At 38.1% G+C, this 22786-nt stretch overlaps 2 protein-coding genes across 2 annotated transcripts; both read right to left on the bottom strand.

Moving 5' to 3' along the window:
• Positions 1-6713: 6713 nt before the first annotated feature.
• Positions 6714-8077, bottom strand: LOC110686077 (cytosolic sulfotransferase 12-like). The gene has a single exon (XM_021862662.1). It carries the CDS (start codon positions 7969-7971, stop codon positions 6970-6972), a length of 1002 nt encoding a protein of 333 aa, XP_021718354.1. The 5' UTR covers positions 7972-8077; the 3' UTR covers positions 6714-6969.
• Positions 8078-11565: 3488 nt separating this feature from the next.
• Positions 11566-12198, bottom strand: LOC110685709 (uncharacterized mitochondrial protein AtMg00310-like). Its single transcript, XM_021862233.1, has 2 exons — positions 12184-12198; positions 11566-12096 (listed from the first exon to the last, which is right to left on the bottom strand). Exons 1-2 carry the CDS (start codon positions 12196-12198, stop codon positions 11566-11568), a joined length of 546 nt encoding a protein of 181 aa, XP_021717925.1.
• Positions 12199-22786: the final 10588 nt, after the last annotated feature.

Below are 22786 nucleotides of genomic sequence, written 5' to 3'. Positions count from 1 at the left end.
TTTACATATTATTTACCCCTATATATATGTTAATTCATTTTTAATTTTGAATATTGTTAAGACAATTATGTCCCTTAAAATAATTATTTACATATTTATACTTAAATTATATTTTTTTATATTTTTATGAATAGTGTTGAGACAATTATGCCCCTTAATATATTTATTTGCTTATTTGCCCTCATTAATGTACATTGACTCTTTTTTGAACTCTTAATAATAGTGTGTGAACATTTATATGCTAAAAAATTTTGTTTACATATTTTCCCTTATTAATGCTGGCAACAACTAAAGTTGTAACATACGGCCAAACCAAAATAGTTTCCCGGATATAGCTAGCTATAGCATTCATCGCGCGCGTGCGTTAGCTGCCCTAGTGAGGAAAAAAATGTAAACGAACACATTTGATTTGCATTTATCATAATTTGCGATAAAAAGATTTTGCCACAAGGCCATGAGTTGAGGTAAAGGTATAATGCTATTATGCTTATAGACTTATAGTTTTTAGATCATTTTTTCCTAAATATCCCATTATAATTTGTTAGATACGAGTCTGAGTAGCGCCCATCACCAAAAGAAGGAGTTCACCTTACAAAATTAAAAGAGGTTTCATCCCAAAACCATATAACAATAAAAGAAGTAACCCCTTAGCTTTATAAATTATTTTAACTCTCTTTTTTTTTTTATTAATGCAGGACACTTATATGTGTTATTTCAAAAGGTTACGCCTCAATACAATTAGTCTAATTATAATTCGACTACGTTCTAATTTGGCTTTGAAATATTACAACCCGTTTAAAGCACCAACCCGATTAATTATGAAGCTAACGGGCTTGACTCGAAAAATTTAAGGCTGGGTAAACATCACTAAGTTAGCTCTTATAGCATACAGTAGCTAAATAATTTAGCAAATTTTATGTATTTTTCCTGTTTAGATAAAAGAAGGTGTTTTCAATTCATTCTGACATGCAAACTGTTGATGTGCTTTCTCTTTCTCTTTTCCTTTTATCTTTCACTTTAATCGAGCCAATCGAGCATTGTATGTGTGTGCCAAATTGAAGGCATAATCTTCTCCCTTCTTCATAATTTGATAGATTTGATCTCTTTTATAAAGTTTTGATAATGTTCATTCCTTTTCTCTTTACAGAAATTTTAAAGCGCCTTTGTTATGGTATATTAATTAATTTGTCGTAATTATTGTGAAGACTTGTATATACGAAACATCATAATTTAATAAGTTAAGTTCATTCAAGAAAAAATAAGCTAATAACCTCAAAAAATAAGCTAATGACCTCTATAAAATGAATACAAACTATGGTAAGTAGCACATCATCTAGCACGGTTCATTCCTTTTAATTTAGAGCAAAGTCTGGGAAAATGGTTTTCCTCCTAATGTATTTCCTTATGTACTCGTGGATTCCCTTATTATGAATGATTAAGCTTGCTTCCTTTCAAAAAAATAAATAAAAAATAAAACTAAGGTAAGTTTATAATGAGATATTCGTTACAATCACCTCAATCTATAAGGTTAATTACGACAAGCTTACGACCAATAATCAAGTGCACTTTAAAATTCAAGACTTTCTCTTAAAAGTCAATTTGCAGGGGTGGTAGAATGTTGTTGAGTAATTAGGTTTTGATGATTATAAACTAATGATGATTATCTATCTAACGTGTTTGTTAAGTTGTGCATAGATAGAACAAGTTATGCTTGGAACACGGTACAAGGAACCTGAGCAATGACAAAGTATATGTATAAGGAACCTGAGCAATATATGATAAGCAATAGATAGAACAAGAGCAATGATGAGTGATGGTTGATAAGCATGATGATGGTGAAGGAAACCATGAAGGTACCTATGTAAATAGGTGTTTGCATATGTTAGCTTCATGAGGTAAGTATCCTATGCATACATGGGTCATGTATGTGTAAGAGTCTTTTAATTTAGTTTAGTTTTTCTAGTTTGCTTTTAGGTTAGCTCTAGTTTAGTTTGGTTTTGTTTTAGTTTTCTTTCTGGTTTTTATAAATATAAAAATACAAAGATACGTGGCTTTAAATTTAAGTTTAATTAGTTTTCTCACTTGAAGTTTGTTTATGACAAACAAACGTCAATATAATGTTCTCTTAAGTGTTTATGTGAAGACATGAACTAACTTAGGTGAAGTCAATGGGTTGGAACATTGAAAACTTCAAGAGGAACAAGAGAGAATGAATGAACCTAAAGCAGGTTCTCCCACGAGAACCAAACCACAAAGGAACCTGAAGGTATTCTCCAACGAGATGCAGAAGGAACTTTTGGCAGGCTTTCCCACGAGAGCCGGAGCATGTTCCTTAACAGGTACATGAGGTGTTCCTTACTAGGTACACACAAGGAGCTTCCTAACAGAAGCATGACAACAAGCTTAATGAAGCTTGGTTTGCGAGTTCCAGTGTAATGCTGGAGAAGAGTGACAGCAAGTTCCTGAAGTGGAACGTTGCTTTGAGATCCAGAATACATCAAGACTACAGGATTCCAGAACAAGAGTTTCAAAGAAGCAACATGAAGACGGAGAAAGAAGTATATTGCTCTAGGATTCATGTAAGTATTTTGGACATAAAAGTCGGTTTGGAACAAGTCTATGGAACCAAGGTGAACTTTAGACAGTCAATGAAATTAGAGTTATTGACCTGTCAGAGACTGTTAGAGTTCTGAACCTAATAGGAACTTAAGTATGCACGTCTTTAAAAGTCGGTTTTAATGATATATATATTTACCTAATACGTGCATATTTTTTAGGGATTTGGTTTTACTGAATAAAGATATTTATTTTCTAATAAATCTCTTTTGGAAAAGATAAGTTTGTTTATAAAGTATTTTAAACAAAAAGATAAGTTTTGAATAAAATCTGATTTTGTGTTAATTATATATATTATTATTGACAAATTTTATTCTTAACAAAAAGATATATTTTCGGAAAACTTATTTTTAATATGAAATGAATAATTCGAGTGTACTATAAATATGCTCATATGTATTCATTCAAAGTTGAGGCTGACGAAGTGAAGTGGTCGTGCTTAATGGTTTCATCCTTCACCACGAACTAAGTCAGTCCTCCTGGTCAAAGTTCCTATCAGGTTTTGGTTTCAGTATGTCCAGTGAGTTCCAGACAGATCTCGAGTGTCCAACATATTAGTTTTATCTCTTTATTCATAGATATGTATTTAGAATTATTCAATGAGATCTTGTAATGAGAAAAAAAGGTTTGAGTGTTTTGGGTATTAGGGTGTGAGTTTGAATTCTCTAAAATTCGATTGTAGCTGTGAGTTTGAAATCTCTAAAATTCGCATGGTAGCTGTGAGTGCACAGTGAGTGAGCTTCTAGTGTGAAGCCGAGTGTAGGCACTCTGGGAATGTTGAGTGAATCTAAGTGTGGGACTTAGGTTGGGTAGGATAGGGTCCTATCAGGTAGCAAGTGTTCGGGTAGGAATTTGTGAGTGTAGCAAGTTTCCGTGGAGGAACTTGTGAGAAATGTCTGTGTGTAATAGGGTGTAACTAGGAGTTTTGCCCTATTATAGTGATGTGTTTGTGTTGAAAATCCCTTGGATTTTCTCGTAAAATCCGCGTTGCATGTTTTAGTTCCTAACTTTAACTGTTTTATATTACGCGAAATTTAGGCAGTAGGAACTTACTACAATTCACCCCCCTCTTGTAGTATATCATCCAAATAACAAATGTAGTTTTGGGTTCAATTGTTTCCTTTGATTAGGCTACAAGAAACTTCGTTGTTGTTTTGCATTAAGTAGCCTATTGGTGGGAGAGAGATTTAAAGAGAATAAGGTCATGTTCACTTCACCTTAAAATAATAATATTCAGTAAAAATAATTTCAGTTAAGTAAAAATAATTTCAGTTCAGTTATAAATAAGTTCAATTCAGCAAAAATAAGGTGAAGTGAACGAGACCTAACTATTTATTGTCTTGTAATTGTTGAGGCTAGAATGAGAACTTTAAATGAGAAAAAATGTTTTATCTTTTAAAATTTATAAAAACACCTCAACATGATTCATGACCTTTTCAATTTCCATTTTAAATGGTTATAACTATAAATTTTATTTTATATTTTTTTTAAAAAATAAAAATAAAAATAGCATATCGGTTATTTATAAATTTTTATTATTATATACTCTAGTCTTAAAATAGTTTGAATACTTTTCTATTTCATGCTACGTATATCTCAAATTAGGTTGAAACACATTTTTTTTTTGGAAAATTTGTCTAGAATAAGTCAAACTTTGCGTGATTATTTCAAATTAAGCCAACTTTTGATTAATTCAAAATAAGTCGATTTTTGTAATATATCTTCCTAAAATGAATCAAAACTTGTTAGATTAGAAAGTAACCGATTGTTAAGGTAATGTATGACACGTGTCAATAAGTGATTGACCCTTTTTAAAAAATTAATTAAGATTTATATTTTGATTGATTATTTAAAAAAAAAAAAAACCTTTTTTAATCAACAACTAAATATTTATATCAATAATTAACATAAAATAAAAAAGTAAAAAAAAGAAACCCAGCCCTCTGATCCCCACCCACTGGGCGACCCCACCCCCCTCCCTTTCCTAGCTCGTCTTTCACCTTCACAACCGGATGATCACCATTCAATTTGCCTTTCGTAGCTCATTTTTCGCCTTCGCAACCGGATCATCAGGAGTCATGTCCCCCTTCCATTGCTTGCCTTATGTCTCCACTGTTCGAACATCAACAATCCCAATTCTTATTCTTCTTCTTCTTCTTTATCTTTTTTGTTTTCTTCTTATCTGCAACTCCATCATCAATTCCAACTTTCGCAAATGCAGCATTGTTTCCCGTCGTTTCAGGCATTAGATTGCTCATCTTTTCGCTCCTTCAATCGATTTTTATCGATCAATTTTCTGAAATTGGAACTCTGTATTCATACAATTTTATTCCTCTTTCTCTCTCTTAATCAATTCCATTTTCTTATCAATTTGTAGTTGGGGAAGCGGGGATGCGGAAAAGGGAAGGGAAGGGTGGGGTATCGTGGGTTGGGGATGGGGGGGAAGGAAGTGGTCGCCGGCCGCTGGAAGGGGGAGGGGATGGCAGTATAATTTGTTTATTTAATTTAATAATTATATATAGTTAAACATTTAATTAAATTTAATAAGTTATTTTTAATTAAAATATTTTTTAATTAAAACATTAGGTTGTAGGTCATTTGACCTATTAAAAGAAAATACCCTTTAAAAGTCGATTTATTTTAAGTTAATCGAAAAATTTACTTATTTTGAGCTAACCACGCAAAAGTTGGCTTACTCTTAACAAATATTCCTTCCTTTTTAGCATAGTATCATAAAATTTTCAATTTGTTTTGGATCCACTACTTCATCTTAGAATGTATTTCTGATAAAATTACAATATGAATATTCCCCTAACTTTCTATCACATCTATCCCATAAAAATAACAATAGATGTCATAATTACTCTGTATTTAGAAGGCTATTAATACGACAATCCAAATTGTGATGTGTATATGGTTATAATACGACAATCCATACTGTGTTTGGAAATATGGCATAATAAAGATAGAAGTACGGAGTAATATTTTGTGACCACTTTAAGGGCCTGCACACTGACTTTCTCGTGAAGCTTTAGCAAAGGGTTACAACTTACAAGCTCTTTCAAAAAGTTAAAAATTCTTTTTCCAATACAAGTGAATTTTGGTAATTCATGTTCTTTGCCATCGTTTTCTGACTTTCTCCACCCTAAAGTGCTAAAGAGGGGCTCTTCTTATATCAAAAAATTTTAATGGACAAATTATCAATTGATTTTAAACAAACCTATTATTGAGTATATTAGTAAGGATATATTCTCTTCACCTTAAATAAAATACTTAGCTACTCTATATATTAATAAAAATGATTTTAATTTAGTAAAATAAGTTTAAGTTTAGAAAAAATAAATTTCAATCAGTTAATATTGATAACTTCAAATAACAATATAATACGTAATAGAGAATAAGAAAAAAATAATTTTTAATCAGCAAAAATAACAAAATTTAACAGTACAAAATTTTACAAAAAGAGACTACTCGATCTACTTGGCTCCCAATGATGATCTATTTGTACCATGTAAAATGTTGTAGTGTAGTTGTGGTTGTAGGCATGATGCCCCCAAGGGGCCAAGACAACAAAATTAATGTTAGAGAAAAATACCCGTACTTCATATTTTCCCGTTCTTTTTTATTTGGACTGCTTTAACTTTTACTCTATTCATCATCTCTCCTTTTACCGTTTTTTGTGAAATATATATAAGAAAAAACATATTCATGTGGATCTTATTAGAATCGTCTTAATTAATATTATCATAACATATAACTTTTATAATTTTTACTTATGGAGAATTAAAGTTATTAATAGCTAGTTAAAATTTTGCATTAGCAAGCGTGATAAAATAAACAAGTCAAGTAAAAAGAAGGGAGGAAGTATTAAACATGCGGCATGTCTGGCCTACTGTTAACTAATCGGCATCGACCTTAAACAAACTTATGAATTCTAATAATTTATGTATTGTATAAATTGAAATCTTTAGTTAACTACGTAGCTGACAGTCTTGACATTAGTGTTGGCACAAGCCACAAACTAAAACTTCATTTAGACCACAAAGTTGGAAATTTTTTATGCAAATCTCATCAAATTACCCCAATTACCAGCCTCATTGGAGTAAAAAAAAATGCCTTATTCTCTAGATATTACATACGGTATATATAACTATATATGCATTACATTTCTAACGACACTAATTAGAGCTACTACTAACAACATACATGATCATGAATCACATAATAATATAGAATTACGAACTTAATAAATGAAGTACATACATAGATGGCATGATAAATTGCACCAGATGCATATTCAAACTAATTTATAACTTTAAACCACAAAGTTGAAATTTGTCCAAACAAATTTCTTCAAATTTTCTCGGTCATCTCCTGAGTGAAATAATTAGCCCAATTACCAACCTCACCCTTTCGAAAAAAGGCGTTATTTTGTTCCCCTGAGGACAATTTCCCAACCTTATTCACCTCTAAATTGCTCAAATTATCAAAGCTACACAAACTAAGTATCTCATCAACAACCCCATTATTTTCCTCTTCTAAAGAAAAAGGACGCTCCCAAAATTCAGCCAATTTTTTCAAACACAACTTAGGTTGTACTTTCAACTCTTCATATTTCAAGAAAAACACATTGTTAGATTTCTCTAAGCTACACTTCCAATAGCTCAAAACATGGTCCCAAAAAGGCCCATAAAGGCTAACACCTTTGCAAAACTTGTCAAATGCCTCTTCTAGTTGGAGCTTACAACTATTTTGAGGTCTTAACTTGTTTGCAAAGTGCCATAATGAGATGAAGGCATCCTTTGGGTCTCTAGCTAGGTACACAACTTTGCACCCCGTTTCCTTGATGGATAATGGTAGCGACTCGACCGGTAAGTGTGTGGAAAACAGCCTAGGAGAGGGCAATTCTGTGAGGTCAGGGACTTGGTGATCAACATAGACCTTAAGCTCTAAGAAAGGTACTGATTTATGAGGGTTGAATGAGAGAAGTGGATGGTTATCTCCTCTTGGGGGGTTGGTTTTTCGGTTTATTACAGCATATGCTAAGGCTTTGAGCCATGTAGTGCCACATTTGGGGCTAGTGATGAGGATGATATCGGTGTCGCGAGCTTGGAAGTGGCGTTGGCATGAAAGCACTCCTTGAAGTTGCCTAATAGGATGCCAAAATCCTTGGTATTGGTAAAGATAGGATAGAACCCATCCTTGATCCTTTGGTAAGGTGGAGATTAAGGCTTGACATTCTTGTGTTATGTCATCTTCTTGCAAATATTTGGCCAATTTGGGGGGAGATGGAGTTATTGGATCTTTTAGATCATGAGAAGTATGAGTAAGGGTTGAAATTAGTGTGGTTGCCATGAGAAATAATGTTGGCCTTTGATGATTGAACACTTACCATATGGTTACTATATATAGAGGTTGGGTGCTACACTTTAATTATTTTGCTAGATCATTTTGTGAAATTATTGTACCATATTGTAAATATATATCAACAGGATGGTAACTTGGTAAGTTATGGTATGAAGATAACCACCATTTGTCAATAAATAAATAAATAAAATAAAATAAAGTGATAACCTCCTAATACGGCGAGTATGTAATGCTTCATTTGTTCTAGTAATATTGCAATAAGGATGAATTAAATCACGCATTCCAAAACACATTTAGAATATTTACACTTACATTATTAAATACGGAGTAAGAGTAAAAATTATATAAAAAAAATAGTTGATATTGTGAAAGTATTTTACGAGATGAAGCTGACAAGACTCCACATAACTATAATTTAACTTAACGTATGATGATCATAATATGTACTGTGGTAAAATAAGAGTAATAGATAGTGCGGATTAAGAGTTCAATTAACTGTTGCAATGTTACTAGAACGAACGGAGATATAAAATTGTTACTTACTGCCTAAAGTCAAAGAATTATTATGAATATTTGATCAAGTGCTGCATGCGTAGAAGATAATGTGGTCTTACTTCTTCACTAAAGCACATGCTTGATACTTAGCTATCTACTTATCTAGCAATCTCTCCTCTTACAATTGTCCCTGGCAACAATAACTTGGGAGGCTTCTGCCTCGTAGTGGTCCATACGACCATGATTTACATAAATAAATAAATTATAAAAAAAAAAAAAAGGACAATGTATGTACTATACTTCGACTGAAAAGCAATTAATCAATGTAATATATAATTCCAAAAATCATATAGAGAATAAAAATAGCAAGTAATTGTCATATTGCATTCCCCTAGTGTTCAGTCTTGTTTTTTCTATCTGGAACTTTACTTGTATATAAGATGCTTGGCAACATCGAAGTACTTCGTATTTGGCTGCTAACAAGTCTACTGTCACGTTTTATTTACCTTATTTCTACTTATTTGAGGTCCCTTTTGTCTCAATCAGCTCAAGTAAAATGGTTCGAATTTTGGCGACATTTACTTTCAACCCGATTCACCGTTTATGTACCCTTAATGCCCAATAATCAGGGCTATCTCAAAAGTTACGAAGATCCCGTGCTATTTTAAAAAATAAGGCCCCAGGAGATATAGTCATACTTCCTCCGATATTTTATTATTGCATCATATAAGTTGGACACACTTTTTTTGGTTGTGGGAAAAAGAAATAGAGAGAGGGGTAAAAGTACAAATTATCCATGTGATGCAAACATAAACTAAAGAATCAAGTGTTGTAAAAACAAGGATGTATTGGGTATTTGCAATGTGAACACATATATTTTGTTTTCTAAAATAGATACGGTGCAATATTTGTGAAATTTCCCTAAAACACAAGTGATACAATAATTATAAGATACAGGAAGTATAACATTTCCACACCTAGATTTTTAATTAAGGTATTGATCAAAATAATAGATCAAATATAATTTTTAGGTCTCAAAAGCTGACCAATCCCTTCTAAGACATGATTATATCATAGATTGTTATATATACCCTTGGGTACATACACTAGGATTTTTTTTTTTTTGGTTTTGTGGCTTATTTTGATAATTATTGCTCACATCAAATAAGCAAAAAAAAAAAAAAAAAAAACCTCTAAAATAACGTGCACCCGGAATAATTTTCAGTACTATATTCCCTTTCCTGTCAAACAAAAAATTGATACCGAGTATTCCTTTAATTACAAGTAATTCCTAAATGTATGTACTGTCCCATCTAAAATATTTTATTTGTAAAGAGATGCGGAGTCCAATTGTCCAAAGTACGGTATTCATTGATATAAAACTAGACTAGATACGACTATTCGAGGGATTGTAGTAGAGCACTAGACTCAAACATGAATATTGATTGGACATAATATTTGTAATACAAGTAACGGTTTTAATTAAACAAGTTTATAAAGAGACAAACTAATATGTCACCAGTTAATACAAAATGAAGGCTAAACTTCTACAGTATAATTAAACTAACATATCCGAAGAAAGAAAACAAAAGGGAAGATGGGGGGATCTACATGGCCATGTAGCCATGTAGGGGTGCACTTGCATCCCTTTTTGCAAAAAAGTTCTGAAATTCAGGGTTTATTTATTTATTTTTTCTTTCTTGAAAGAAAGCCGGGCTAATGCATTTGATAGAGTATCATGTTAGTGGACCAACTCAACCAAAAACTTAAGCTTATGATTGAAACCCATAATCGATTTATATACTCTATCAGCATTAATTAATGGACAATTTGACTCAAAGTACATAAGGGAAAATTATTATTGGCGGACAATGATTAACCCAAACCTGTTCCACACCGAAAGACATTAACTTAGTAAGGTGATGCGCTACAAAGTTGTCATCCCTTTTAACATGAGACCAAGAAAAAGACATAAAAGCACTACACAAAGATAGGATATTATCTAGGACGCCATCGAAATCCGACAGGTACACAAAATTCTTCAAGAGATGGTTTATGAGGATTTGGCTATCCGACTCTAGGATGACTTTCTCGAGCTCGTACTTCCTTGCGAGTTTCACGGCCAATAAGAGCGCCTTCCCTTCTGCAATATCAAGCTCGAACTCTACGTGTTGCTGCAAACAAAACCTTCCCTTCACAGTCACGAGCTACTACTTCCAAACCAACCCACCCTTCAATACACAAAGGAGCGTTAGAGTTAATTTTCACAAATCCAATTGGTGGCGCAATCCATTTATTGATGCTGGTTTTTGGTTTACTAGCAGCCACTGCATATACCTTCTTACTATAAAGTCCAAATTCCTCCACTACCATGTGTACACTCACAAGCAATACCTTATTTGGGGTGGTAGTGCCTGCAAACACTTTATCATTCCATTCTCTCCAAATCACCCAAGCAAGGGTCACAGCTCGTTGTTAAACCCTACCCCCTAGCAGCCCGCACCGCACAATCAAATCATACAAAGACTCATTCTCTATAGGCCTCGCAGCAGCACAACCACTCTCCACCCATAGGTCTTGCACTCGCACACAATCGAACAAAGCATGAGCTGCAGTTTCATCTTCCACCCCACACCAAGGACATCGAGCATCATCAATTAAATGGCGGTAATTCAGCAGGCCCCTCGATGGCAATGTATTCGTATAGACTCACCACACAAAGTGCTTAACTTTTGGAGTTGCATCCAGCCCTCATAACTCAACCCAAGCTTTATGAAATAGATCAAAATTGCATCCTTTTCCCAATATATAAGAAGTTTTTGTCGAGTACATCCCATCCTTCGAGAACGCCCAAGTGATGACGTCTTTCGAATCTTGGTCACTAAGAGGGATTGAAAGTATACATTTCCTATCCCTCTCATTAAAAACTGATGAAATCAGCTCCTCATCCTAATCTATCCTCGAAAAGTCCACCAAGTCGCTCACATTAGTCAAGGCTTCCACCTCCGTACTTGTCACAAACCTCCCCTTTTCATCAGCCACCCAAGGGTCTTTACAAATGTTCATCACGGTGCCATTGCCAATACGCTAAATCAACCCTTCTTTCGACAACGCTTTCGCACTCCATATACTCCTCCAACAGTAGCTGCCCGCTGTCCCCAAAAAAGAATCAAGGAAAGAGCTGTTGGGAAAATATTTTGCTTTCATGACTCTACTGTAAAGATAATTCTCCTTGTGCACTAGTTTCCAAGCTTGTTTTCCTAGCAAAGCAACATTGAAAACCTCCAAATCTTTAAACCTCATCCCCCCTAGGCACTTAGGCGTACTCATTGTATCCCATGATTTCCAATGAATTTTCCTTTGTGAACCCGTGTGACCCCAAAAAAACTTAGCCATGGCCGATTGAATACTCCGGATCACAGAACTCGAAAACTTATAAACCCCCACCAAGTAAGTCGGGATAGCTTGAATAATCGATTTTAAAAGTACCTCCTTCTTGGCTCTCAAAAGCAATTTCTCTTTCCACCCTTGCAACCTTTTCCAGATTCTGTCTAATAGTGCTCTAAAAATGGCTTTGTTCGATCTCTGATCCCCTCTATCATAGGAATTCCTAAATATCTGCAATGATTGTCAACAGTGCGCATATGAAGAAAATCCACCAACTCCTCTTGTTACTCCTTGCTTACTATAGGGAATTTATCTTACCCTACTGTAGGTCATGTTTTTAGGCATGTCGGCGATCCTAGGAAAGAAGTTAGAGAAAGAGAGTCACCAACAAGTTTTAGGAACTTGTAAACCGTTCACGACTGTGAATGTTACACCCCATTCACAATCACAGAGATTGCTAACTCCATAGTGGTCTGGAACCATGACTGGATGTTCGGGGATGATGGTAAAAAGGTCAAACCCGCCCTAAAATAGGCCTCTACTTGATCCTTATTGATATTCATGCGCGCTTTTCGATCAACATACGTACATCAAATTAATCTAAACCTGTTTAATTTATGTTGGTTGATTGTTAATGCACAATTAAATCTAATACTTGTCATCACTTGAATTAAAATCATGTTAAACCTAAATCCAATTATTAATTATCTTATTAGGCGTGATTTCAATTACAAATTCCCTTTAAACCTGCAAAAAGGGGCATGATCAAGCAATAGATCATTGATAATCAAGCAACATATAATTATCATCATAAAAAAATATCGTTAGTAGTAAGATCCTAGGCAAACAGATTAATAATAATTCTAGCATGTTACTAATAACAAAATCAACACGTTATCCTAAACATGATTTCTATCTAAAAAGTAATTAAATTACTTTCTTTGACTCTTCGACTTTCTTGCTATAAAAATAATACACACGTTAGTAAACTTCAAGAAAGTAAATCAATAAAGTAAATTAATAAATTAAATTAATTAAGGATAGTAATATGGATTTAGATCCAAACCCTCAGAAATATCAACCTTTCACGTCGAGGTCGAAGATGACGTCGAGTATGGCTTGGAGTATTCGAATCACGCAAAGGAAGTATGGTGAATGATTTGGATGTATTTAGGATGTGTGCTTAGACTAAGAGCATGGAATTTAGGAATTTCGGGTTAATTTTATTCTCAATTTTGTCAATCAAATTCTTTTTTCTGTCCTCCGGCCGAAATCGGGGAAAACAATCTCTATTTATAGGTAAAAATAGGATCAGACAATCCGAAAAAGATCAAAGGAAGAAATTATGATAAAACTTTTATCCCGATGCGACAGACCTGTCGCGTCGTGATGACCCTTATCGCAGGGCGATAGGAGCAACGCGCAGCGATGGAGAATACGCGTGAATATTCAGATGTTTATCCAGATTTTCATCGCGGCACGACACGCTCATCGCTTCGCGACAAGGTCTGTCGCGTCGCGATGGTTCATAAGATAAAAGATGCTTGCACAGAGTTTGTTATGGTGGTTTATCTTTGCAAAATTATATCCGAATGCCTCTGAATCTGAAAGATTAAGGTTTATCTCATGAGTAAGTTCTATTTAACCTCAAATTCTCGATCTTTATCTTTCGAAAAGGATAAATTACAACCTTCTAGAAGATTCTAGAAGTCCTGGGGTTAGGAATGAATATGATCATATGGGGCCTAAATAAAATATTTGGGCTACATATAAGCATTGGGTCGTACTAAAGGTGGGTCTAGGCTTGGTTTGGGCTCGATTTAGTATTTTGACCATATCTCATTCGTTATAAGTCGGATTTGGGATTATAATATATCGTTGAAAGCTTTTTTCGAGCCCCATCCGTCCAAACAATTATTGGACTAAAGAACGGACCAAAAAAATCAGGTTGGACGTCTTCATGGTCATAGGCACAAAAAGGACATTTTTGGGCTAAAAGGCACGAAATGAATTTTTTTTTTATTTAAGGACTTGAAATGGATCTTTTTGGGTTTAAAGAGATTCTAGGTAAGGTTAGAAAGATGGTCCAGACTTAACGAAACTTTGTGCGACCTTTCTACTCTTTGCCGAACTCGTTAATAAAAACGTGAAAGGCATTCATCACTGGGTTTGGTGTTTAAGGAGACACAAGCAGGTGTCTACACTTACCCCTTTACTAAAGGACACTTCTAACTTCTCATAATTAATTTTCTGGCCGGATGCTACTTTATATCTGTTGAGTATATCAACTATCACTTCGCATTCCTATCGAGTCGCTTTAGCAAAAAGCAAACTATCATCCTCAAACAAGGGATGGGAGATAAAAGTCGGCCCACTCTTACTTGCTTTTGCCCCATGTAGCTCACCCATCTGAACTTTATTTTGCAACATATGAGAAAAAGCATCAGCCACCAGAATAAAGAGATAAGAAGAGAGTGGACCTCCCATCTTCCCGCATACACTTCCGTTAATAATGAAGAGTATGTTACCAAGGACACACAATACATGACCAAATTAACCCATCTTCCATCAAAACACATTGTTAGGAGAAGTTTTCTCAGAAAGCCCTATTCAAGTCTGTCATAAACCTTAATCATGTCAAGTTTCAAAGAAATTATACCCTTTTTACTCCAACTCCAATTTTTCATCATATGAAATAATTCTAGAGCAATGAAGGCATTATAAGTTATCAATCGACCTGGAATGAAAACACTCTGATTTTCAGTGATAACATCCGAAAAAATAGATTTCAATCGGAGCACAATCACTTTAGAATTGAAACTAATTTTTACAACACATTTCACAGACTTATAGGCCGGAACTCAGACATACTTGTAGGCAACTTCAATTTCGGAATAAGAGCAATGTTAGCATTATTTACATGGTCTAGAGGGGAAATGCCACATAAAATATTACTAAAAAAATTAAATACATCATCACCAACAATGTACCAAAATTTCTGATAAAAAATGGGATTTGTTAAACATCGCCCACAAATTACTACATAAAGCCCACAAAATTCACTTGGTTTGACAAAATTGCCCTTGACCTTAAAAAAAACACTCACACTCTCATCACTCACACTCTCATTGCTCATCTTCTTTCAACCTCTCTTAAAAAAAAAAATTCAAACAACGGCGAGGCGGCAAGGCAAGGAATTGGCGGCGGCGGCGGAGGGAAGGATGTCCCAAGGAGGAAAGGTACAATTTGTAAAAAAAAAAAAAAAAAAAAAAGGGAAAAACCGCCGTGACGGCGGTGGGGCGCCCTGGCTGGACGCCCAGCAAGCGGTGGTGGCGCCAGCTGCAGACGCCGCCACCAGTTGGCTGGCGCCTGGGCTGGACGCCATAGCCACGGTTGTGGCGTTTATTCAAAGCGCCGCAGCCGTGGCTGTGGCGTCCAGCCTAGGCGCCAGCCCACTGGTGGCGGCGTCTGCAGCTGGCGCCACCACCGCTGGCTGGGCGTCCAGCCAAGGCGCCCCCCCTTTTTTTTTATATTTGTTTTAAAATATTGTTTTTAATTTTTTTTTTGTGTAATATATTTTTGAATTTTTTTATATTTTGTTGTTTATTTTTATAAATTTTTTCAATTTTGTTGTATTTTTTCTATGTTTATATTTTGTTTACAATTATTTGTATGTTTTTAGTTTATTTGATTTGGAAGTGGTAGCTGTTTTTCGTCTAAATTTTGTATGTTTATATATTTTAAAATTTTGTGTAGAATTCACTGGGTCGTCATGGTGCGGGGAAGAATGTAGAGCTTCTTAGTAGAAGCTATTCAGTGGAGAGGTCGGGGCATAGACATGTCAGATCCTGTGGTATTTCGGCCTCATCTCGTAGAGAACGGATCCACCGTCGGGATGAGGATGACGATGACGATGATGATGCTGAGGAGGGTGACCAGGAGGAGGAGCAGGAGGAGGGCGCAGATGAGGATGAGGATGTGGACGATGGCAGTGGAGCGTATGATGATTACGGTCCATTCAGTCAGAGGGTTGATGACATGTACGAGACACATATGGTGGAGGTGCGTAAGGGTAGGGGTGGTAGGTTTGTTAGTAGATCTGGCACATCATCTGCGTCCACTGTATCTGGGGCAAGCAGGAAACGGTCGAGGGCCGGTAATGATTCTTGGGTTGTTAGGAGTGAGGTGCCCGGTGGGCCTGTTGACGGGAGTGTGATTCCTAGCTTTCTAGGACACATAGCTGCCCGTATTTGGGAGGACCAGGAGAGGCCTTCAGTTACGGGGTTGTTGAAATGTCATACCCGGGAAAAGACTTGTAGCTTTTTGCGTACATGGGCTGAGGCTTGGCCGGCGGAGAGCGAGATGTTCGAGCGACTGGAGGGCACTGGGTTGAATCATGTTCCTGCCACCATGCACGATAAGATTGACAGTACGCTGATCACGGCTTTCATTGAGCGATGGCAGCCGGATACAAACTCTTTCCACCTTCCGTTCGGTGAGATGACGATCATGTTACATGACGTCGAGGCCATTCTGGGGATTCGTGTTGAGGGTAAACGACTTTGTGCTGTGGCTGATGCGGATCAGGCAGATTTGCTGGCAGAGTTGTTGGCGGTGGACAGGGCTGCACTGTACACCGAGGCGCTAGGTGTTTGGGAACACGGAGGTGTGAAGATCGCATCCGTGTTGCAGCGGTGTTTGTACCCCAGTGCACGTAGGACGCACGACGCACAGCTGAGTGCTTATGTTTTTCTACTCCTCGGATGTACCTTGTTTCCGGATAAGAGCGGCGGAAACAAGCTCAGGCCACGCGACATAGTGGAGGCGTGTGACCCCGACAGTGTAGGCCAGTTTTCCTGAGGATCGGCTACGTTGGCGTATTTGTATCGCCAACTAGGATTTGCGAGTCGGGCTGACGCGGCAGGTATCACTGGGTGTCTGACTCTATTGCAGACCTGGATATACGAGTACTTTCCTGCATTGCGACCACATCGTGACCCAGTTCCTATTGATGAGGGGATGCCGCGTGCTTGTGCGTGGAGTCCGCGCTCGGAGAAGAAGTCCGTTGACCGCCTCCGATCGATACGGTTGTTTTTGGACAGGCTGTCCCCCTTAGAGGTAACGTTTATAAATTGTTTTTACATTTTATTATTTGCACATATTATATTCATGTTATTAAATTTTAAAACTATGTGCAGGTGAACTGGATGCCTTTCGGCCCGAACCCTAGTGTTAGGGTACCCAGGACCCTGTACACGGGACTCATTCAGTATCGTGAGATCGTCGAGGCGTACATGCCCCAGCGTTGTCTTCGCCAGCTTGGATTTGTTTAAGTTGTCCCTCCTCCCCCGGCATGCCCGATGAAGGCGGTCCGACCTGCATCTTCGAGGGACTACGTCGTGCAATGGCCGGATATCATGACCGGGACGTGGGACCAGTTTCCGATGGTGGCCCGCTTATGGACTGCGGAGTTGCAGCGGCCGCCCTCTGGGGTTACTCCCATGTGTGACCATTACTACATGGAATGGTTCAACCGGTATTCGCACCCGAGGTTGATCGCAGATCTCGACCACAACGATGATGATTATGTGCCACCGCCTACTGCCATGGAAGCGGTATGTCTTATATTATATTTATCGTTGTCTTTTAATTAAGTTTTATATGTTGTTATTGTATTTCATCTTCTGTTTTTTGTTGTATGCAGTGGATGGGAAAGATAATGCAGGACGTACAGAAACTCTCTCTTGAGAAGGACAGCATGAGTGCAACAGGGAGAGCTGTTGTTGATAGTCTGGAACAGACCCTTGCGCAGTGGGAATCGTCGTCGAGGAGGGATTACTGATGGTTTTGTCATTTTATTTATAGAGCACTTTAAATATCATCGTTTTAATTTATTAAATTGGACATTATGTTGTAAGTTTGTAACATTTTAGATTGTTCTTTTAGCTTCCAACTTAATCATTGCTGTTTTAAAATTTTGATATAATCGTTCGTGGATCCGCGCAACTTACCCATGCAACATATAGAATGCAGTAAGCAATACAATGTAAAAGATTAATGTTCTCATTAAAAGAGCAACGTACAAATAAGATTACAAATAAAGAATGTAAACATGAAAAACTAAAATGCAGCTAGGGTGTTCCATTCGTGGATCCGGTCATGATATAGCGCATCCCAACCCTCTACGCTCGCTGTGCAAATGTTGTACCACCGAGGTATAATCGGTGGCACTGGAAAATCGGATGACATGTCTAGTCGGATGAAATGTCTGTATGACGACCCAAGAAACGCAATAGCTAGCTCTCTGACCGGTGTGGTGACAGTCTCACGCGACCGCCAAGGGAGAACCGTGGTACAAGGATAATAAGCTTGACTATGCACTCCCAGGCCGAAATGCATGACTGCGCATTTGTAAATGTTTGCAACGGCAAACAGATCTAGGGGCGCGTCAAAATAATGATTTTGGCCGCAAGGTCCACCTCCCCACCGGATACGCCGCAGAGCGCCATCCAAGTCATCCTGGTACACATGACGATAAACATTTCGGTTAGATGCAATTTCGCTGTACATCAACTGACGCACCAAACCGTAGTTGTCTTCGCCCATTTGAAAAACATCAGCCACGACCCGGAATCCGCAGTTACCATCTCCGACTACATCATTCCACCCTTCCAAGTACGGCATGATGATCGCAGGTATCCTTTCCTTGTACGGAAACTGATCAACATCGTTTCTTCCTATTCACCATATAATTATAGACAGTTAAGAAGGCAGGAGTAACACTTTAAAACTATGTGCAATGTAAACAACCAAAACGTACCAGTTCTCAGGGGCATATTCACAGACGATGAAGATTGACTACGACTAGATGACGATGTCCGACCACGAGCACGACCACGACCAAGACCACGGATATACTCAAACGCACTCCTGTTCCGCCGTTGTCGACCTCGAGGACGGTCAACTCCTTCGGGTTCCTCATAATCTAAGGTAGACGTGTGGAACATGTCATGAAGTACATGAGTAGCGTCACGAATAATAGAAGGATGGCTGGAGGACACTCGGTCGTACATCGAACGAAACTGCTCCAACTCCTCCTGTTCACGGTCGGTCGTTTGAGTGTCTGCATGCTCACCAATAACAAGCGTCCTCCAGAATGAATGGACCTGATCAACATGTAACGACGCCCTTTCTTCTGTAATAACGCGGTGAATGGTGCATGCGCAAGGTAATCCATGAGTTACTGAAATAGCACACCCACACCGAGCATACACTTCGTCAGCCAAGTCCCTCATCCTGTTCAGCTCAGTGAGAATCAACCCCAAGCAGTAGTGCGACACACGACCATGGAGAATCTTAAATATAAAATGGCTATACATCGTACCATGTCGTCGCCTGGAGTCCTCTAGAGAGTTCCTGATGTCGTTCTTCTGAGTTTCAATTGACTTGTTCAGTCTAGCGAACAGTGTATCCAAAGCAGCGGTCGATGAATCAATCCAGTCCTTGGTAGCTCTATGAGCGCTCTCAACTCTACATGTTGTAGTGTTCCCAAAATAAAGTACCTGGTTTGTCCAATATTTGACAAACTTTTCCCTGTGAGGGACCCATTGATGCATCACATAGTCCACCAGTGCCGGACACCACTGGTACGAATCCCTGAAGTTAGCCAATGCTCGCTCATACGCTTCCTCTGTGGTAGCCTGTAGGATCTTCCGCCACTTACCATTCACCAATCTCTCTGCCATTTCCAAATTCTTCTTGAAAAGGTTGTAGGCTTTCACTTTCACGCAGTTGTTGATGTGCCATGTGCACAATAAGTGGTTCGATTCGGGAAACAGCTCTGCTATGGGGGCAAAGAGACCTCCCTCACAGTCGCTGACGATGGCTGCTGGATGAACATTAGGCCCGATGTAGTTTCTCAGCTTCTCCAACACCCAATAATAACTTGGAGCCGTCTCATCCTTGATGATTGCATGACCAATCAGAAAGTTCTGGTTCGTTGGAGTCATCCCCATGATCTCAACCAGTGGGAACTTGTACTTGTTTGTCTTGTACGTTGAGTCGATCAAAATCACAAATGGCCAAGACTTGATCATATCAGCACAATCAGGATGCACAAGGAAAAGATGAGTCACCTCCGTTGTATCTTCATCAGAATCAAACCAGAACAGGTAACCACGTGATTGTGCCTGGTGTAGCAGCTGCTGTATAGGGTTCCTTCCCTCTGACCGTTCAAACCTGAGTTGCTGTCTGACGTTGTAGATGTGTCTTCGGTTTGGATGGTCTTCTGGAAATTTCTCTAACACAGATGCTAATATTTTAGCAGGCTTCACTTGAGCATCACTCATTTCTTTCACAACTAGTTTCGCAGCAGGACTTAAGCCGCTCAGTTGTCGATGACCCTCTTCATATACTATCATCTCATGGTTGTGATACCCCCATTTAGAGTAACCAATCACTTCCCAACCGTCACGACTCCGTAGTTGTCGAACCTTTACTCTGAACTCACACCCACAACCTTTCCGCTTTGTATCAAACCGAGTGGCTGTACGAAAATCTCATTCTTCTCTTTTGCGATAACAGTCACATCTCAAAATGCGATCCATTCTACCATCCCGTTGAGATTTATGAGTTACTACTACCAAGCAAAATCCAGCTGCAATTGCAACCTGTTTTGCCCAATCAATCGCCTGTTGAGCTTCTTCGAATGGACCATCATGTCCAAATATCCCACTGTAATCATTTCCGTCTCCACCATATTACTGCATCAATTATATATTACAATAAATACATTTAACGGATAATACATTTAATTTCTATATTTACACAGAATTAACACAAAAAAAGCATAATTATATATAATCAAACTTAATTTTTATAAAAACCCAATTCGAATTTTCAAACTAAATTTAAAAATATACCATTTCGAATTTTCAAATTTAATTTTAAAAAAACCTATTTCGAATTTTCAAATTTAATTTAAAAAAAACCCATTTCGAATTTTTTTAAAAAATCATTTTCGATTTTTTTTTTAAAAAAAAAATTAAATAAAAAACAACAAAATCAAAAAAGAAAAAAAAATTAATTTATAAGGGTGGCGTCTGCCAGGGCTGCCACAGCCACTGGACTGGCGCCTGGCAGGGCCGCCTCACCCAGTTGAGTGGCGCCTGGCCAGGATGCCAGTCTGGTGGTCTGGGCGTCTGGGCTGGACGCCACTCTGGTGGTTCTGGCGTCTGGCTTGGACGTCCAGGCTACGGTTTGGGCGTCCATCCTAGGCGCCGGAGCCACTCCGACGGTAAACCGTGAATTTTAACGGTGACTTACCTCGTTTTCCGTCGACGACGACGTACCTCCGGCGTCCCCCGCATCTCTGGCCTGCCCTCCGGTCTCCCCCGGCGAGCCAGTACGGCTCCACATTTTTTACACCGAGATTATTTCAATTTTAGAAAATGGGCATAATGGTCAAACCATATCATATTTGTGGGCTTTATATGGTAAATTGCGGGCGATGTTTAGCGTTTCACTAAAAAATAGCATGCATACCATCCGGGCCGAGAGCTTTACAAGGGTGCATTTGTTGGAGTGCTGTGAACACCTCCTCTTTTGTATAGGGACAGAGGAGTTCTTCATTGTTTTCCTTCCCAATACTCGATTTCACGTGCTGTAACACCTCATGGATGCTCTCACTTGACGGGTCAGAAGTTGTAAATAGGCTCGAATAGAACCTACTCACAATGTTTTCAAAGAGGTCGTCATCCTCCCACCTAACGCCCTCCGCATCATAAAGCCCTTCGATAGTATTTCTTTTCTTCCGATGCGATGCTTTATGATGATAATACCTTGTGTTCCTGTCACCATCGCGAACTTCAAGGACCCAAGATCTCAAAAACCAGTAAGCTTCGTGTTTATGGTGCAAATCATCTAGAGTCTGCTTAAGCTGCGCACTCCTCTCACAAGTTTCAGCCGTGACTCTTTCCGGTTGCACAAGTTTTAAAGCTGACTCAAAACCTTCAAACTATTCCCTATCGAACCTTCGCAAGCCATCAAATTTATCTTTACTCCAAACCTTCAAACTGCTCCTTGTTACCCCAAGTTTCCCAAAAAATCTTGCTCACTAGTCGACTACCATGCCTTCCTAACAATTGCCTCACAAGACTCGTTAAATAACCAAGTGGTTTCAAATTTAAAACTCTTGGTTCTTTTACGCCTCTTTCTTCCATTCGGGGTCAACCTTAACATAATAGGTGCATGATCAGAACAAAATTTCATAAGATGTTTAACTGAAGCACGAGGATAACTACGGAGCTATGAAGAGGAGGCAACAAACCGGTCTGGTCTTTCACGAACCCTCGTTCTCCTTTGCTCCCAAGTCCACCATTACTCCTTAAACCCAAGATCATGAAGTTCACAAGCATCCAACACATCCCTAAAACCCCCAATATCTCTCCTCTCACAATCCGCACCCCCTTCTATTTCATTGTATGACAAGATTTCATTGAAGTCTCCCCCAAAAATAATCGGATCGATTGCTTCATCACACAAATGGTGGATTAATTTCCATGTTTGGTGCTTATTCCCTGACTCCGGCTATCCATAGATTCCCAATAACCTCTATCTCTCATTGCCTTTGACTACATCTCCGCAAATATGATTTTGGGAAAAAGAAACAAGAGTGAAGTCAACATCCTCTTCATTCCAAAATAGACATAAACCTCCTGCCTTGCCCCTACTAGTAACCCCAAAAGCATTTGTGAACCTACTCTCTCTTTAATACTGGTCTACTGCCTCTTTACTTATTTTAGGTTCTGAAATGAAAACTAAATCTAGGCTCACCGCTCTACTCCATTTACGGAGCCTTCGAATTGTCCAAGGGTTGCCTACAACCCGACAATTCCAACATAGGAGACTCATTTCAGCTGAC

Source organism: Chenopodium quinoa, unplaced genomic scaffold (genome assembly GCF_001683475.1).
Source record: "Chenopodium quinoa cultivar QQ74 unplaced genomic scaffold, ASM168347v1, whole genome shotgun sequence".
Taxonomy (NCBI): Eukaryota; Viridiplantae; Streptophyta; class Magnoliopsida; order Caryophyllales; family Amaranthaceae; genus Chenopodium; species Chenopodium quinoa.
The sequence above is the reverse complement of the archived record's forward strand: the minus strand, read 5'-3'. Positions and strand labels throughout refer to the sequence as shown.

Excerpts from the sequence above, each read along its gene's own strand:
- LOC110686077 (XM_021862662.1), bottom strand. The coding sequence starts at position 7,971 with ATGGCAACCACACTAATTTCAACCCTTACTCATACTTCTCATGATCTA.